The following is an 18,280-nucleotide window of genomic DNA, read 5'->3' as shown; positions in this document are numbered from 1 at the left end:
TATATATATATGGATCATGGATCCTTTGTATTGGTTAAATCCATGCAAAGTGATTTATTTCAAGTGTATTATTATGGATTACATAAAACGGAAACTCAAAATTATGTTTCATGGGAAATTACTGTTATATAAAACCATCGTACTGTACAGTATTGTCTCAGCACTTGGTTGGGGCTCCATGTAGTCTATCTAATGTATATGTATATATGAGTATGTTTAATATGTTTAACCCAATTACTAAGCTAAATTAAGTTTTCAGAGAGAATGCAGTTTATGATTGAGCTGTAGTTAATGTCACTTTCAAATGTACCCAACAGGAAATCTAATCCACTTGGGTTACCTCAATGAGAAAGTCTTAGAAGAAGAGGCCAACCATTTTGTGAAGGACCTGACCGACATGTTGTCATACTGCCAAAGATACGTATCACAGAAGAAGTCCAACCTAACACACTGGCATCCTGTCCTGGGCTGGTTCTCTCAGACTGTGGACTACGGGTCAGTGAGTCTTCATGTGTTTAAGTATAACTTTTAAACCGAGCCAATCAGATCTAGACAAAAAGTCATAGAATAACAAGAAACTTTGCTGTAAAATATTAATAGTTTAGTTTCTAACTTCATCTTTTTTCTCCAAACTTTAAATAAATTGCCAGCCATCAGAAAAAAAAAATATTTGCCAGGTTCTGATGGAAAAATAAAGCTTAAACCTCTAAATTTTTTCTCAATTTTTTTTATGCATGCTGTGTCTTTGATATACAGAGATGTTATAAAATGTGTTAGAAATACCCATACATTTATATTTTTGTTGTTAAAGATTGGTCGCTAATTAATTTTTTTGCTGTATTTGCTTGTTTTCTCTATTGTTCTTGTTGTTTCTTTCATTTTCTGTCTACCTGTCCTTTCTCCTCCTCTGCTCAGTCTGAATGAGTCGATGCCTCTGGTCACGAAGCAGCTTCAGCACTTGTGGGGCGTTTCTGTCATTCGAACTCTCTTCAGTGACGTCCTGTCCAAGAAGCTGGAGAGTCAGGAGTCCACCCCGCCGCCGCCGCAGCCGAGCACGTCTCAGAACAATCTACCCGTTAAGAGTAAGTTACCAAAGTAAAACCCTACACAGTCTCTCAACACGGTGAATTTTCCGTCATTCAGGATGTGATGCGTCTGCATCTTTTAAAAGATCTTTTTAAGAGAGCGTTTCAGAAGTCAGCTTCTGTGAGGAACATCCTGAAACCCGTCGGAGGGAAGCGGGTCGACTCGGCTGAAGTTCAGAAAGTGTGCAGCATCTGCGTGCTCTACCAGACGGCTCTGTCCACGCTGACGCAAATACGCCTCCAGATACTCACCGGTCAGCCACAGAACCCCACACGCTGTGTTCTTGCACGTTTCGTCGTAGGTGATTGGAACTGGCCTGTTCTTTTGCTGCAGGTCTGACGCATCTTGACGACCTTTTACCAAAACTGTGGGCTTTCATCTGTGAGCTCGGTCCTCACGGAGGCCTCAAGCTTTTCATGGAGTGTCTGAACAACGATACAGAGGAGTCGAAGCAGCTCCTGGCTATGCTGATGCTGTTCTGTGACTGCTCTCGTCACCTCATCACGTAAGTTGATCAATTTCCTCTTTTCATGAGCAATCCTTTTATTGCCTGAATTGAATGGGATCCTGTAATGTAGAATTAATTCAAATTGAAACAGGATTTTCCACGACAGTTTTTAAATATAATTTAATTAGTTGGCCTCAGACCTTTTGTAAATCCCCCCTTTATTTTTTATTTTTTGTGATATAAAGCTACATTTAAATAACCAAAATTTTATCTTTCAGAATTTTGGATGACATTGAAGTGTATGAGGAGCAAACATCCTTCAAAATAGAGGAACTCATCACTATCTCCTCTTTTCTGAACACATTTGTGTACAAGATGATTTGGGACGGCATCTTAGGTGAGTCTGTGAACTTCCAGCCAGAACAGCTGTGATGGGAGTTTTTTTTATGTTTTAGGGTTTCTGTCTGGAAAAGCATGGAATTGGATTAAAGTAATTCCCAGATCAGGAATGTTTCTAAAAGAAAATAGAGTATGGAAAAATCTGACTTTTTTTTTCCCTGTGCTATTTTCTAATATTAACATCCTTTTATCTCTGGTCATTCATTCATTCATTCATTCATTCATTCATTCATTCATTCATTCATTCATTCATTCATTCATTCATTCATTCATTCATTCTTTTAGAAATTAGTCAGTCTTATTCTGGACACTGATTTCTTCATTTTTATTAAGTCATTTCTATTACATTTTCTATCTGTGTCTCATGTTTTAAAAATGTTTTTTAAAATAAAAAAAAAAAAGTTTAAATCAACGATAAAACAAACCCTTAGACTAAATATTATGAGAAGAATCAGCCAGAATGAAACATTAACAGAATCAGAAATTAAGTGTGTTATAAGTCAGATAATACATGTTCTCTAATAATTAAGGAAAAGACTAATAATTTTAGTTTTTTCTTTTAGTCTTTTCCTAATAATTAAACACAAGAGTGAATCTTGTTCACTCTAGCGAATGAACAAGATTCTTTATTTATAGGATGGAACAGAATTTAGGTCTGGGAATTAATGCAATTTCAACAACAGTGTGTGCAAACAATGACAACTTTCTTTGAATTTAATCAGCCTTATACTTACTGTTCTTTATAGAAAACGCAAAAGGAGAAAAGCTGGAGCTCTTCCACAGCGTTCACGGTTGGCTGATGGTCTTGTATGAGCGGGACTGCAGGCGCAGGTTCACCCCCGACGACCACTGGCTTCGCAAGTAAATACTCCAAAACTCTTGTCACCTGTCCCAGGCGACGCACTGGCTTTCAGTTTAGAGATTTTCCTCACTGTGATGAACGATCCTGCCGTGTTTCACTCAGGGATCTGAAGCCGAGCTTGTTGTTCCAAGAGCTGGAAAAAGGGAAAAGAAGAGCTCAACTTCTACTGCAGTACATACCACATGTTATCCCACATAAAAATGTGAGTGAAGTAGATTCTCCAGTTACGTGTCCTGCTTAATATTTCTTTTTTTTCTTCTTTTTTTTTTGCACAATGATAATTCCCAACGTTCTCTTTTCAGAGGGTGCTGCTGTTCAGAAACATTGTCACAAAGGAGAAAGAAAGTTTAGGGTTGGTAGAAACCAGCTCGGCTTCTCCGCACGTCACCCATATTACTATTCGCCGCTCACGGATGCTGGAAGTGTGTAGTAGAGAATATTTTTTTATTTATGTATTTATTACATAATTTTCTGGTTTGTTCCTTAATAACTTCTGGATTTTCCTGCCCGTAGGACGGATACGACCAGCTCCGCAGGTTACCGGTGAACTCCATAAAAGGCGTCATTCGTGTGAAGTTTGTTAATGACCTGGGAGTGGACGAGGCTGGAATTGACCAGGACGGGGTCTTCAAAGAGTTTCTAGAGGAGATCATTAAGAAAGTTTTCAACCCTGCCCTCAACCTGTTCAAGGTAACCCGAAAACAAAGTGGCTCACTTTGATTTGTTTACTTCAAACCACCTGGTTCTGTTTTGATCCACTGCTTATTTCATACAGACTACAAGTGGAAACGAAAGGCTGTATCCCTCGCCCACATCCTACATCCACGAGAATCACTTGCAGCTCTTTGAGTTTGTTGGGAAGATGCTCGGTAAAGCTGTTTATGAGGTAATTTTATCTCCAGAGGTGCTCATTTCTGCCTGTTGCTCCGAGTGACGTGATAATCTGCTGTTTGTTTTGCCTTCTTAGGGCATCGTTGTGGATGTTCCTTTTGCCTCGTTTTTCCTCAGTCAAGTCTTGGGACACCACCACAGCACCTTCTACAGCTCCATAGACGAGCTTCCCTCCCTGGACTCTGAGTTTTACAAAAACCTCACTTCCATTAAGGTTAGGCTGTTACTGCGTTTACATGCAGCCTGGAGGAGTCTGAGCATTTTTGGAACAGTTTTTAAAAACAAAAACACTCTTATCTTTTTTCTTTTTTTTTTTTAGCGCTATGATGGAGATGTGGGAGATCTAGGACTGACATTGTCCTACGATGAAGATGTTATGGGGCAGGTAGATAAATATAAAAATGGAGGCATATCAGAAATGCGTTTTATCTAATGTATGAAGTTTAAGTCGATGTTTCCTTACAGCTTGTCTGTCATGAGTTGATACCTGGAGGAAAAACTATGCCAGTCACCAATGAAAACAAGTAAGTGAATTAAGATTCCATAGTTAAAAACCCGTGTTGATCCTTTGCGTTTTAAGAAAGTCCTTTGTCGAATCACCGTCACAGCCTGATTTCATCTCTCCTCTCTACCGCAGGATCAGCTACATCCACCTGATGGCTCACTTCCGGATGCACACGCAGATTAAGGAGCAAACGGCGGCTTTCATCCGGGGTTTCCGCAGCATCATTAATCCAGAGTGGCTGCACATGTTTTCCACGCCTGAAGTTCAGCGGCTGATCTCAGGGGATAACGCAGAGATTGATCTAGACGACCTCAAGTAAGTTTTGCCTTTTTTCTTTACTATTCTTCTGACCCACAAAATATTATTTGACACATTTTTCTAATGTTTTCTTTTCTGTTTATTGAGCCAGTTTAACATACTCTGTTGTTTTCGCCTCTTGCAGGAAACACACCGTCTACTATGGAGGTTTCCATAGCAGCCACCGTGTCATCATCTGGCTTTGGGACATCCTGTCCAGCGACTTTAATGCTGAAGAGAGGGCTATGTTTCTAAAAGTAGGTTTCCTAAAGTTAAATACTTTTTTTTACTGCAAATACAAAGTGATTTTACTATTCATTATCTTTCAAATATGTTTTTATAGTTTGTTACCAGCTGCTCAAGGCCTCCTCTTCTAGGCTTTGCTTACCTTAAACCACCTTTTTCCATCCGTTGTGTGGAAGTCTCAGATGATCAGGTAAGAGTGAAAAATAAGTTATTTGTTTCATATGATTATTTTGTGCTGTATCTTTTACAGGTTTGGAATCATGCAATAAAAAAATTGCGTAAATTAGAGATTATGAAAGAAACTCAGAATGGGGTTTGGGGTTTGGAGGAATAGAAATGCTGTTTTTTCTCTGCATCTGTCACCTCTCTGTGCATTTTCTTCTCACCCCACTTTCTCTGAGGTGATATCTATTGTTTCCATTAAGAGTATACAACATGACAGATTAAGGAATATGAAAAAAAAACAACTTTAAAACTTTTCCAGAAAAGAGGAGAAAGTAATAATGCGGTCGCATTAGTGCGGTTGCATCACATGCTGTTTTTATTTTTTCTTTAATTATGTAAAGCACCTTGAAATGCCTTGCTGCTGAAATGTGCTATACAAATAAAATTTGATTGATTGATTGCACATTTAAATTAATACTTTGAAGGAAACTTAAATTACACAACACATTTTGATCAATTTCCTCATTTTACTTTACTAATGTTCTCCAAATTTCTCAGTGTGAAGATGAAATACTGTACCCGAATTAAAAGGTGCTTTAACTTGCATAATCCACATAATCCATTGTTTTTTTGTTGTTGTTTTTTTTTTACAGTTTTTCTTGGAACAGGTTGTTTGTTTTTCAGATTAACTTTACAGGATATGTTGCATTAAAGGAAAAGAAGTTTTGAAATATTTTCTGATAGTCTCATGGTTTTAAGGAAGAAAGAATATACAAACCTAATACTTGTGATGGTCAATCAAAAAAAAAATTTTTTTTGTTTGTACACATTTTATCTGCCACGTCCAGGACACAGGAGACACCCTCGGCAGTGTCCTCAGGGGCTTCTTCACAATTCGAAAGAAGGAGCCCGGGGGTCGACTTCCCACTTCTTCTACTTGTTTCAACCTTCTCAAGCTGCCCAACTACAGCAAGAAGAGCATCCTGCGTGACAAACTGCGTTACGCCATCAGTATGAACACAGGCTTCGAGCTCTCCTAACTCTGCGCTGGGACAATCTGCACAGGACGGATGTGATGAACAACGTGAACTGAGCGGGATGCTCGAGCTGTCTGGCACATTATAGAGCCATCAGCTAAAGGAAGGAGGAGTAATGATGGACGATCGTTTCTCTGGTTGAGCGCTGACGGAGTGAGATCTACTCATTTCTCTCTTCAACGAGGAAGCAGCTCCTGCAACACAGTAAAATTTTAATGTCTCCTCCTAAAAATGAACATTTCATATATTTAATATGATAATACTTAAATATACAGTGGTCTGATCTCAGTTTCTCAGGCTTAACAGAATCATTCTTGGATCCGAGGCCACCGCCGTTTTAAGACGACTGGAAAGCAATACAGATGCAATGCAAGCCATTAGACACGAGGTCTTACTTACATGAGTAAAACCAAACAACCAATCATTGTTAATATGCTGTCAAGTTTGGATTTCATCCGTTGAATCCAGAAACGCATCTCCAAAAAAAAAAAAAAAATCAGAGGTCTTTATGAGTGTAAAAGACAAATCAGTGTCTTGTGACGAATCTCCAAGAAAAAGAAGTCGTTGTTCGAAGTCGTAACTTGGCATTAATTCCCTTGTGTTGAGTTTTAAAGCAAAGCGTTTGACCCATCCAGCCCGTTGTGTTCTCTGGTTGTCTGAGAGTCAAACATCACCCTGACTTCTGTCCAGAAAGTCGGATCATGCTGTTATTTGATATAAAGATGCCCTCGCTGTAGCATCGCTTACCTTTAAGAGCAGGAAATAAACCGGAAACGATTTGTGGACATTTTTTTTCCCTTCATGCCGGAGTAGACGAGGCTGTGCTAAGTGCTACGTCTCTTTTTGTCGCCCAAGTTTAAAATCATGAAGTGGTTTAGTCTTCTACGTATTTTATACCAGGAAACCATGTTCACTCCATTTCATACTAATGCCGAGTGCCTCATGTCTCACCGTTACCCCATGCTAGCACGTGTCCTGTTGTCGTTCAGCTCTAACCAATTACCACGTTTTGGGAAAAAAAAGCCATAGATATTGGGGCTGTGGTCCTGGACTACTTCTCTGAACGAGAGAGATCTAACTGAAGCAACCATGGAGGCTTTTACTGTAAATCCCTCTGATCTCTGTGGACTTTTCTTCAAGCCATGCGGAAAAGATCTCGCGGTCTGAAGACCTTTTAAAATGATGTCACGGACTGACTCGTCAACCAAATACAACTGCTCAATTGGACGACGTTCCCTTGAAAATGTTGCACTGGTTTTTGCGGGGACATGAAGTTGAATGTGACCTTAATAGCCTGAATATTCCTTGAGACAGGGTTTATTTGCGTTAGACAGTGACAGAAGGGACTGTTTGTCGTCACGGAACAAGAAAAAAGGCAAACCTTCACTCAAAGAGTTGAAGGACAATTGAAAATCTTCTAGGTCTTTAATATGCAAAAACACGTTTTCTGTTATGAATGAGAATAAATATATAGTGTCTAACTACCTAAGCTATGGCCACTAACTTGTGTTTAGATAGTGAACTTGTACAATACTAGTGGAAAGTTTATGTACCCTCATAATCATGAATACTGCTCATTTTGGGGTTTTAAAGACACATTTTCTTACGATGGATTAATCAACAAACAATAATCATTTTTAATAGAATTGAGTGCACAAGTCTGAATTTACCTTTTTGTTTTAGTACAAGTGATAAAAATTGCATCACATGCATAGGTACAGCTTCTTAATTAGTTAAAAGTCCATCAGCTTGTTGCAGAGAATTTAAGTTATTTTTGCAGCCATCAATTAGCTTCTGGTATAACTCTGTCTGGATATTTGAATGCTCTTGTTAGCAGGAGGGCTAACGTACATTTAAACTGGTTGATTTCCTGACTTGGTGTCTGATTGTGGTCATACTCTACAAACTTGCAGTAAGGTTGCCATTCCAGGAGATTAATATCAGTGTAAAAACTTTTAAGTCTCTGACCCTGGTGGTTTCCTGGCAGTTCCCTGGTCCACCCCCATATATGTTTGGGATGGATGTCCTGTCGGAACACACACTTATGGCCAGGTTTTAAACATCCAGCCTTTGATTTGAGATTAGGTGAATAATTTTGTAGTCTTCCTTCATTATTCTCTCTGCTTGATGCAATGCACCGACAGAAACGAGCCCCGATCATGACGCTGCCACCACCATGTCTGGGTGCCGTTGCAGATTTGAAAGTCTTTCCTTCACTTATACTTTTCTCTGCGACACGCAGAAAAAGTATTTCACCAAATATCAGTGGGGGTGTATATTTACATTTAAGCCTGGATGTAGTTTTTTTTTAACCATGTGTGAATAAGAAAAAACGTTGCAATTTTTTCTGGAAAAAAACAAAAAAACAAAACAACAGTTCAGATGCATCTTATTAAAACCCCAGGCGAATATGGTATTTATGCCTATAATGAGTGAGTAAACTTCTCTCTGGCACAATAATAAACTTGTATCCTTTCTACTAATGAGATTTTTTTTTATTAAATTAAACAGAAAAACTAGTGGAGGATCAAACATCATTTCAAAGCCTTTTTTTATTAGTCTTTATAAGAACTGGAATGGCTCCTAATTAATCGATACACTACAGGGAGGATGTGATGAATGGTGCCTCACACGCTTGTTTGTCTCCTCTGGGGCTCCCCTTGTGTGTTTTTCTACGTGATGTCAAGAGAAGGATTGGTTGTTTCAGAGGTCCGCTGACGTTGGCTTTGAGCAGTCATTCACTCTTTTAGGCTGAGAAGTAACAAACAGCAAGCTAAAATCCTTCCCACCCCTCCTGTCAAAATGTATAATCTTCATGTCTTCAGAGCTGGCTGCACAATAGTGTTGAGTGTTTTTCTTTGTTGTTTTGACAGACTTGTCTACATGTAAAATACTTTTTTAATCCTGTATTGTTGAATCAAGTATTATATAAACCATTTAAATCCTGCACATGCTGTCAGTGATTTTCTTGTCTGCAGCTTAAATAAATGATTGATTAAAAGCACCTGTCTGAGCCACTAAGGCAAACCGTGGGTGGCTGATGGGCTGGCAGGCTGAAGGTTGAGTCCTGGTTCGCCTTTTCTGGGTTTTTCTAAATGCCACACACGGAGGATTATGGTGTGAATGCGCACGCATGAGTCAAACCTTCTCCCCTAAGCTCAGTGGCTTGGTCGTTGCACACCACAGAGGCTCCCTGTGAAGATTTCCCATCCATCAACTGCATTTCTGTCTCGCTGTGAACCTGTAAAATAATGAGCGGCCCCCCTAGTCCATCCCCGACCCGATGGTTCAAAGCCCTACGCAGGTACTGTTTGATTTTTGTTTTTATTGTTTTTTCCTGGAAACGGATAGAAAGTTTAAATAAGATCTGTGGCTCAATATTGGTCGGCAGCACTGTTAGTTTTATGCGCATCACCTGATTGGCTGGAGTTGTTAGGGTTTCCTACTATCCTCCCTGCCTGTGGGGGTTTCTCCTGAGCGGGTGCCCAGGCTTAACTTCAAACTGGCCCATTTAAAGACACCAGCGCGGCTGATTTATTTGACCCGAGTGAACATGAGTGGAAAAATCAGGGGTTGATACGTTTGTCAGAGGAATGGTCGTTTAACATGCAGAAGGTATAGAGTGTAACGTGATGTGGATTAGAAGTATATCCTGGGAATGTTAACAGTTTGCTGTTCCAGGACGAGGCTGGGAGAACCCTGTTTGAGGACATACCCTCTGGAGTGTGTGGATCTGCTGAGGAGGGCAAGAATCGCCTTTCAGGCTGGACGGACCCTAAAGGAAGGTTTCAGACTGGCCCAGCTGGAGGCTGTGGTGCGGATGCTGGAAGAGCATGAGTGTGACTTTGTGGATGCTCTTGGAAGGGACCTTCATAAGGTACATCACCTGTCATCTTTCCAACTCTCAGTGAGAACAGGCACTGGTTTACTGCTGCATGACAACAAATTAGAACGTCACTGAATGGGTTATTTATTTCACCAATTTAAAAAAAAAAACCATGCAGTTAAATTTGATTATTAGGATTTACAGGTAATGAACATCCCAAATTTTAGTTTCAAGGAAAATAAAAATTATACATAAGTCCATTTACAAAGCAAATTTGTAATACAGAAAATGGTATGTTAAGGCATAAGACTTTAATAAGAACTACTTTCTTGGTTAATAATAACAATGTGCTGACAGACGGAACTAGAGAAAAAGAAAAATGGTTTCTTATCCATAGGTAATACTTGATTGATGAAAGAATGTAGTTATAATAGTTATAATGTTCTGTTTTTACTTAGAAGTTGAATTTTTCAAGTTTGAAAAAAACAATCCAAGTGTCCCATAGAGGTGAGACTCTGAATTGGAAAGTCAGAACTTTCTCACTAAACCCGACATGTAAATCCAATATGGCTGCCTCGTATCTAAAACATTCTGATAGTGACCAAAGGAAACGGTGTGCCGGTAGTCCTGATGAATTGTATTCCATTAAACCTTTCAATGAAATTGTAATTACATTTAATTTGAACCACTCCTGACAGTTAAGTGCGTTGCTAAAGAAGCTGACAGGGAGTTGAACGTTTTGTGTGTTTGTGTGTGTTTGCTTAAAGCACAAGTAAGAGAAATAACTGCAGCCTATAGAGATGATTGTAAAGAAAAGCCCACTTAAGGGTGGAGATTCCCACCAATGGACTAATTCTGGATTCAGTGCTTCAGCCTTATTTTACCAAAATGAACTGAAGTTCATGTTTGAAAATAAATATCACTAAGCATTTAATAAAACTGTTAGTTTCATCTTTTAAACCGAATTAATAAAATCAACTAGGTCACTCATATTTTAATCTGAGATGTACCTGCAAATATTGAATTTCTTGCATTTATCTTCCTTTTCCTTTTCATTTCAACCAGCCGCGGTTTGAAACGGTCGTGTTTGAACTGATCATGGTCAAGAACGAGGCGCTTCACGCAATCAGCAACCTGAAGAAGTGGATGGAACCTCAGTCTGTGGAAAAGAATCTGGTGGGAAACCTATTTCTCCAAAACATCTCCGTGGCAAAACAACTGGGATTATTCAAAACTTACACAACCTGAAAACATTCCAGTCTGACTGCCACAAAGGAATCCATTGTACAGAGTCCTCTAAAGCAGATTAAAGCTAAGTTGCACCGACCTTTTAAGTATTCAGTGAGGGTCGAATCTTTCTTTTATTTTTTCTCCTCTGCTCGTTTGCTCAGCCTATAAGCCTAACTTTGAAGTTGTTTGTGCAGTCCACCAGCTTGGATGAGTGTTTGGTGATCAGTGAGCCCCTGGGTGTGGTGTTCATCATGGGGACCTGGTGCAGTCCTGTCCAGATGTGCTTGGTGCCTCTGGTTGGAGCCATTGCAGCAGGTGAGCAGCGGCGCCGTCTTGTAACCTCACAGTCCTGCAGAGAATCTGACGCTCACGTAGGAATTTCATTCCTGTAGGAGACTGTGCCGTCATCAGCCCCTCTGAGTACACCGTGCACACGGCAGAGCTTCTGCATCGTCTTATTCCTTTCTACTTGGATAATGTAAGTAAGCGAGCAGAGAGGACTGACGGCTCCAAAGGTCTTTCAGGAAGTTACACAATGTGACTTTGCCTCGCCAAAAAGTGCCTGCTGATGATGCAATACGCTGGAAAGTGGATGGAAAAAGTTTGTGGAGCATTTGCTGAGGTTAAAGAACCTTATGAGCTGTAATCCCTGAGCCAAATTGAATTTAAGTGTTAAGTATGCGATAAGCCACTCGCTATTAAATTATTTATGATTTAACGACTTAAATTATTACTGGAGTTTCCAAAGGGAGTCATTTCACCGCTTTACTTTTTTGAGCTTTCAAAATTCTGGGTAATCTGAGGTGCTGGCAGATAACCAAAGAGAGAAATACAATTTAAAGACACTGTTGTTACGAAAAATGGTGGGATATTTGATAGAGAGGCTGGGTGGGCAAAAATACACAGTTTTTTTTCCCTTTTTTAAAACTCTGTATTGTTTTAATATTGTGTTCGGTGATTTTTTTTTCTCAAAAGCAAATCGATGTTTTTCATATACATAAACTGAACATACAGTGCTGATAATTTTCCATCCAGAAATTTAAACTTGTGCATGTAATTCTGTTTTAAAGTTAATTGAAGTTTTTTGGCAAAAATTAAACAAATACATTTCAAATGCATCATTAAAGGCCCACAATAAATGTGACATTCTTTCTTAAGGTGAAGGAAAGGAAATATTTTTTTAATATAAGTTTAATTTATATACGAGTTGAGTGAAAACAATAAGCTATGTTAAGGTAATCATCTCCCAACAAACAATGTTAAATCAACTAAAGGACATCATACTTACTCATCTGTTTTTATCTTTACTATCCTAACGTCATGGTGACAAATGTTTTGACATCATCTGTGTCTTCATCAGAGTCAGTTATCATTTTTCCACTATTGTTAAATTAAGAGCATATCATTTTTATTTAGTCAGGTAATACGAAAATAAGTTGGCCTGAGAATCATTTGAACAAAATTCACCTCCACTTCTGTTGTCTTGTATAAAATATAACCAATAATAGATACATTATGTAATATGATATATGTTCTAAGCAATATTTTGCTTAGAATATATAAGCAAAATATTAGATAAATAATAATTGTATCGTTAATTTGCTTAACCTTCAGAAAGGATGACATATGCATGAAATGCTCTTATACGAAATTTTTGTTTTCCTCAAGGAATGCTTCCATGTGATTCTTGCAGGCATCAGTGACTTGTCTGAGATTGTGGAGCTTAAATTTGACCATGTTTTCTTTACAGGTAACCACATCCTCACATTTGAATGTGTTTGATGTTTTGAAGCACGATTCAACATGCCTGTCGCTCTTCTTCAGGAAACAGAGAGGATGGAAGCAGGATTGCCGTGGCTGCAGCCCGCACTCTCACTCCCGTCACCCTGATCCTGGGAGGAAAGAACCCGTGCTACGTGGACCAGCACTGTGACATCACCACCACCGTGCAGCGAATTGCATGGGCGCGTTTTCACAACGCGGGTCAGAGCATCATGGCACCCAGCTACATCCTCTGCCACACGGATGTCAAGGCGCGGCTGGTGCAGGCCCTGAAATGCTGCCTGATGCAGTTCTACGGCCCCGATCCGAGAGAATCCCGCAGCTTTGGTCGCATGGTCAACCTGGAGATCTTCAACCGTACACGAGAGCTGCTGTGGAGATCTGGGAAGGTGGTTGCTGGTGGGCAGGTGACTGAGGGAGAGAAGTACATTGGTAGGGAAGCTGCATCCTTGACTTTTTGTAAAACACTTCCTACGTATGCATGTACAATGCGATGAGGCTCTTTGCTTGCATTTGAAGCCCCAACAGTTCTGGTAGAAGTGGCAGAATCGGACCCCATCATGCAACAGGAGGTCTTCGGCCCGGTTCTCCCAATACTCACTGTAAATGACGTGGATGAAGCCATTGCTTTTATTAATAAGCAAGAGAAGCCCCTCTGTGTTTATGCATACTCCACCAACAATAAGGTACATCATAACAAGTGGAGATGCAGTGCTGGTCAAAAATTTACATACAGCTATCGCAAACGTACATTTTATATTTACTTTTTCTTTAATCCTGCTTTACTATTTCCAAGTCTGGTTTTGATGTTTGAAATAAGTGTCCTAAAGAAATATCCAACTGATCCAAATGGCTGCTTTCTAGTTTTATTTAAGATAATTTTGATGAACTGTAAGGTCGTCTTCACACTGGCAGCAAAACAGCAATACAATTTGAGTTATAAAGGCCTGAAAGCCTCTCACTGACTAATTCAGACATACTTCTTGTGACTGAGGCTAGCAAAGCTCTGCCGTATCCAACCGTAAAATATTTGTCCAGGCGGCATTCTGCTCGGCCATGTTGACAAGTCAATTTTCAATCAGGCTTGAAGTTTGTCACTTTGGAGGAAGTTTTTTTTTTCCTGCCTACTTGAGGCATTTCTCTTTAAATAGTGACACTCGTGTTTCACCAGTAAGCGATTCTTAGATATTGCTAGGCAATTCCAACAGGACAGCGATCATTAAAACAAGTTCTGCAATGAATTAAACAGGCTGGTGATAAACATGTGGAAAGTCCTGACAATAACTAGGCAAACTATTTCTTCAGTTTCTCAGAGTAAATTGTGATCGTGCGTTGACCTTCTTTGTACCGCAGGTCATTTCCAGACTCATGAGTGAGACCTCCAGTGGAAGCTTCTGCTCTAATGACTGCATCTTTCAGAGCCTGATGGTGGCTTTGCCATTTGGTGGAGTGGGTGAGTGTGTCATGTCACATACAATGACATAAAAAAAAAAAAAGAAAACATAACAGTGTCTTAACGATTCATTGAAACATTTTCTTGAAGGCGCCTGTGGAATGGGGTCCTTCCATGGTCGCTACAGCTTCGATACGTTCTCACACAGAAAAGCGTGCTTGCTTAGAGGGACGCGGTTTGAATGCGTCACGTATCTGCGCTACCCACCCTATGAAGACCGCAATCTGTCTCTAATGACATGGGCTTGCACGCTGTCCCAGAAGAGCCAGGGCTGGTGCCAGATCATGTGACTGTCTCAAATACTCTCATTAACCTGCAAGAGGAGAAACTATAATGGGAAATATCAAAACTAATTCTAATCAGACTTAGAATATAACCAATGTGGAATCAAAAGGTTAATTTAAATTATTTTATGTTTATTTGATGAATTGCTGAGCATATTGTGTGGAATTCTAACTTTTGATGTACATGTACTGCTTAGCTGGTTTATTTTGTCTTGTGTGTGATATTTAAGAAAGAATGCGCTGAACTGAAAACACAACTGGAATCTATCACTGTAGAAACAAATGCAGACTCTATTTAACAGGTGTGTTCATTCAGGTCTCCTGTAGATCTTCTCCTCTTTGGCTTCCTTCAGGGCTGCATATCTGGCAACTGTGAACAGGTAGTCGCTCAACCTGAATGCAAAAAAAAAAAAAAAAATGTTTGGACTTTAATCAGATGTTTAATCGGAAGGAAAGGTACGCGTTTTTTAAAGCAGATACTTTAAATACTGACCTATTGAGGAATTTTGCAACATCTGGATCTGCTTCCCCTGAACGCACAATTGGAGCAACACTGTGCAGAAAAACACAGAGCTGTCAGAAAACACAGTAGCAGTGAAACAAGAATAACAAATCGTCTAAATCTCTGTGTCCTGCATGTTTTAGATGTTAGCCTGGTTCAGCACACCTGAATCGAATAAATAGGTTATTGGAGCGCTCCTACAGAGCTTAGCGACCTGCTGAGGAATCACTTTCAGCAATTTAAATTAGCTGTGCTGGAGCAGAGAAACATCTGAAATATGCAGGACATAGGTCCTGGAGGACCTTGGCTGCATAACAACACTTAAACCACAAACAGTTGGGTTTAAACAGCTTGTAAAATGCAAAATACACAAGTGAATGCATTGGGAACGCTATTCTAAAATAAAGATTTATCAAACACGACTCAGAGGGTGAGGAACAATTTACATTATCCTGTTAAAAAAATAACCATCTGTTTTTTTCTCTCACATTTGCTGAATAAAACTGATAAAGTTTGAAAATGTAGGTTTCCTCTTAATTAATTAATTGCATAACCATTGATTTTAAGAAATGAGGAATGGGGTAGCAACCCCTTAGCAATCCTGCTGGTCTGGAACTAAAATGCTGCTCTCTTACTAGATTTGAGGTTATCGTTTTATTAAAATAACCCTTTCAAAAGCATTTCCTTTGTTTTAACATGACATATTTTGTAATTATGATGCATTCAAAATGATCCATGATTTGTGGTAGGAATAGGGGCCTGACACCCACAGTAAAAGAGACATTTACATGGAATCAGTAGCATGCATGTCATAGTCTGGTGGTTTTCTAAACCTAATACTTAGCTTTCTATGTACAGATAAAAATCATGCCAAACACAATGACAGATCTGGTTAAGCGACATTGAACTGATTATTATTTTTATCACAGCTGTGTGTGGTGAAACTGACCTGCGCTCCGCTCTCCGACAGACTGTCCGAGCTAAGTGCAAAGCTGCGCTGCTCTTCCCCCCAGACTGTAAAATACAAATATGAATAATCTAATCATCCAGTATCTACAGAAGCAGAAAAATATGCTTACAGGTAAAATGAAGCTGGTCAGCGGTGGGAGTTCCTCTGTAAAATGATCAATCCATGTTTCCAGATCAGTGATTGGCTGAGGACTGAACTTTGTTCTATCTGGTAAAACAAACAAACAAAAAAATTACATCAGTGATGAAAAATAATGAGATCACAAAAGCCTGCATTTGCATACTTCTATGGATTTCTCTTGCAGATGACCGAGGAGTAGCAATATTGGAGCCCACATCTTGTAAAATACACTGGATCTGCAATAAAATAACACATCTTTAATGAATGCTGATTGCTTGCTCTTTAAATCTAATGAACTTTTTGTGCTGAAACTAACCTGTGCTCTGCCTTCGGTCTGTCAGAAGAGTAGAGTGCAGGCCAGTTTCAGCACATTAATAAATTTGGCGTGAAAATCAAACCTTATCCAGCTGATCTGTGAACGTGTGACCTTTGTCAAGACAAAACTCTCGTGCCAAACTGTAAAGTTGGATACAAAAGTGAGTTAGACAAACTTAAACATTTTCGGCAAATGCACTGATTCATATTTAAATTTAGCTTTTTTTTTAGTTCTTATCCGCAGCTCTGCAAAAGGACATCTTGTATATAATATTTTTCAGCAATCACAACATGTCACCAACTCCACATAAAGTAAGGTTCACTGAAACTTGAGATTTATTTTTACCATTAAGGACTTATGCATTCCTCCTGTAAGTTGCAGCAATATAATTTTAGTTAATAGTTCTTTGTCTGCATGTTTAGTAGAACCTCACTTATAAGAGAAAAATACTAAAAATATTGGTAGTAACTCTAAATATAAAAACAAATTTTGCAATTCTTTTGTTGAAACGTTACAAGTATCACATTAGTATCCTCTCACCCTGTCAGAAACATTTTCATGGAACATTATTTCCCTTAAAGTTTCATTTGTTTTCTATTTTGGAATTTGCATTTTTATTGAGCTCCGAAGCCGTTCATTAAGATGCATTGCATGCAGGGTTATTTTTCTTTTCTGATAACATAATTTTAAGCCGTTTTTCTACTGTCTGACAAAAGTGCTTTAAATATCCATGTGCATACAATGATTTAATAGTGTAATAATACATAATTTACCCTATAGCTGATGACAACTCATCTGTATTTCCCAAAGCTTCGAAAATATGATCTTCCTTTGGCCTCCTTTCTCCAGTGAATGTGCTGGAGAAACCTGCAAATCAGGAATCTAGTCAGTTTTTTTTATTACCTTAAAATATAACCATAAATGTTTGGGATTTTTTTTTTTTTTTTTTTTTGATAGATCAACACTAAATAGTAGTCATTATAAACATAATAGGAAGCATGTGTTGTTTTCAAATTGTGTTGACATTCTTTATTTGAAGTATAACTGAGATTTGAATAGCTGAGCTCTCATCCCCCGATTGTTTTAAAAAAAAATAGACACATTTTTAACAATGTATAATGCGAACATATACACTAATTTAACTGAAAGGGGAATCTGTGTCACAACATTCACATGCTTTTATTTTGCCTATAAGACACAAATACATATGCAGATCATGTGGCTTTCAAACATAAATGTACATAAAGAAAATTACACAAATTTCCCCAGTCCATACTTCAAATATAGTTGAAACCACAGCATTAAGATGTCTTCTTTAATTGAGTTGACTTACCTTTATCTCCAGTTTTGGTGTATATTTTAGGTGACTTGACTTCTTCAGTGGCATAACTGTAGGAGAAAAGAAAATGATGAAGATGATATTGTTTATGAGCAAGAATGAAATCATATGAATGCAATAATGACGCAGAATATAGTTTTAGGGGCTATTTGTTTTGCTGGTGTATAAGTGGCAGGAGTCAGAATAAACAACACTGTAAACATGTGAGCTAACAAGCAGTGCTAAGAAATACCTTCTGTCAGAACACAGTGGTTTAGGTGTCCGATGTTCGCTTATGAGCCTCCTTGTCCGCACAAAACAGCGGAGGAGAGCATGTCTGGTAATAATCGATGTCATAACGAGCTACAAGGTAGCAGCTAAAACTGAACGCTGTTTTGTAACGAAGAGTTTTGTCCCTCAGCCGCGTCCGTAGTTTGTAGGCGTTTCGTTTTCATCGTATGATTGGTCAACTCATCCTGTCGTAGGCAGATTTAGGGACACTGATTGGTCGGAAGGAAACGTGTTGAGGCAACTGAAGCGGTG

At 39.0% G+C, this 18,280-nt stretch overlaps 3 protein-coding genes across 5 annotated transcripts in view; 2 read left to right on the top strand and 1 right to left on the bottom strand.

The window, feature by feature from the left end:
- ube3b (ubiquitin protein ligase E3B) overlaps window positions 1-8,883 on the top strand; it is a 12,426-nt gene extending 3,543 nt beyond the window's left edge. The window contains exons 11-27 of the mRNA XM_008418716.2: window positions 318-495; window positions 916-1,082; window positions 1,172-1,339; window positions 1,420-1,591; window positions 1,813-1,931; window positions 2,680-2,794; window positions 2,898-2,997; window positions 3,098-3,217; window positions 3,309-3,485; window positions 3,571-3,681; window positions 3,763-3,900; window positions 4,006-4,071; window positions 4,152-4,210; window positions 4,324-4,506; window positions 4,634-4,745; window positions 4,832-4,924; window positions 5,748-8,883. Coding sequence (XP_008416938.1) covers window positions 318-495; window positions 916-1,082; window positions 1,172-1,339; window positions 1,420-1,591; window positions 1,813-1,931; window positions 2,680-2,794; window positions 2,898-2,997; window positions 3,098-3,217; window positions 3,309-3,485; window positions 3,571-3,681; window positions 3,763-3,900; window positions 4,006-4,071; window positions 4,152-4,210; window positions 4,324-4,506; window positions 4,634-4,745; window positions 4,832-4,924; window positions 5,748-5,939 — 2,270 coding nt within the window. The 3' untranslated portion in view covers window positions 5,940-8,883. The remainder of the gene's footprint in view (window positions 1-317; window positions 496-915; window positions 1,083-1,171; window positions 1,340-1,419; window positions 1,592-1,812; window positions 1,932-2,679; window positions 2,795-2,897; window positions 2,998-3,097; window positions 3,218-3,308; window positions 3,486-3,570; window positions 3,682-3,762; window positions 3,901-4,005; window positions 4,072-4,151; window positions 4,211-4,323; window positions 4,507-4,633; window positions 4,746-4,831; window positions 4,925-5,747) is intronic.
- Window positions 8,884-8,971: 88 nt separating this feature from the next.
- Window positions 8,972-15,533, top strand: aldh3b4 (aldehyde dehydrogenase 3 family, member B4). 3 transcript variants are annotated; one of them, XM_008418710.2, is made up of 10 exons: window positions 8,972-9,240; window positions 9,618-9,813; window positions 10,828-10,938; window positions 11,187-11,307; window positions 11,385-11,470; window positions 12,661-12,742; window positions 12,817-13,206; window positions 13,294-13,460; window positions 14,128-14,227; window positions 14,318-15,533. In XM_008418710.2, the coding sequence occupies exons 1-10, from the start codon at window positions 9,188-9,190 to the stop codon at window positions 14,515-14,517; spliced, it is 1,506 nt and encodes a 501-aa protein (XP_008416932.1). In that variant the 5' UTR covers window positions 8,972-9,187; the 3' UTR covers window positions 14,518-15,533. The 3 variants fall into 3 exon arrangements, with proteins under 3 accessions (XP_008416932.1, XP_008416933.1, XP_008416935.1); XM_008418711.2 differs by lacking the exon at window positions 8,972-9,240 and adding an exon at window positions 9,276-9,551; XM_008418713.2 differs by lacking the exons at window positions 8,972-9,240; window positions 9,618-9,813 and having other exon boundaries at window positions 10,848-10,938; window positions 11,022-11,307.
- On the bottom strand, window positions 14,623-18,191 carry mmab (metabolism of cobalamin associated B). The gene is made up of 9 exons (XM_008418714.2): window positions 17,991-18,191; window positions 17,753-17,808; window positions 17,193-17,286; window positions 16,502-16,559; window positions 16,267-16,339; window positions 16,093-16,190; window positions 15,963-16,027; window positions 15,005-15,064; window positions 14,623-14,904 (listed from the first exon to the last, which is right to left on the bottom strand). Exons 1-9 carry the CDS (start codon window positions 18,092-18,094, stop codon window positions 14,820-14,822), a joined length of 693 nt encoding a protein of 230 aa, XP_008416936.1. The 5' UTR covers window positions 18,095-18,191; the 3' UTR covers window positions 14,623-14,819.
- Between the last annotated feature and the right edge of the window lie 89 nt (window positions 18,192-18,280).

The sequence above is a fragment of the Poecilia reticulata genome, linkage group LG9 (genome assembly GCF_000633615.1).
Source record: "Poecilia reticulata strain Guanapo linkage group LG9, Guppy_female_1.0+MT, whole genome shotgun sequence".
Lineage (NCBI taxonomy): Eukaryota > Metazoa > Chordata > Actinopteri > Cyprinodontiformes > Poeciliidae > Poecilia > Poecilia reticulata.
Note: the sequence above shows the minus strand (reverse complement) of the source record. Positions and strands in the feature narration are given on the sequence as shown.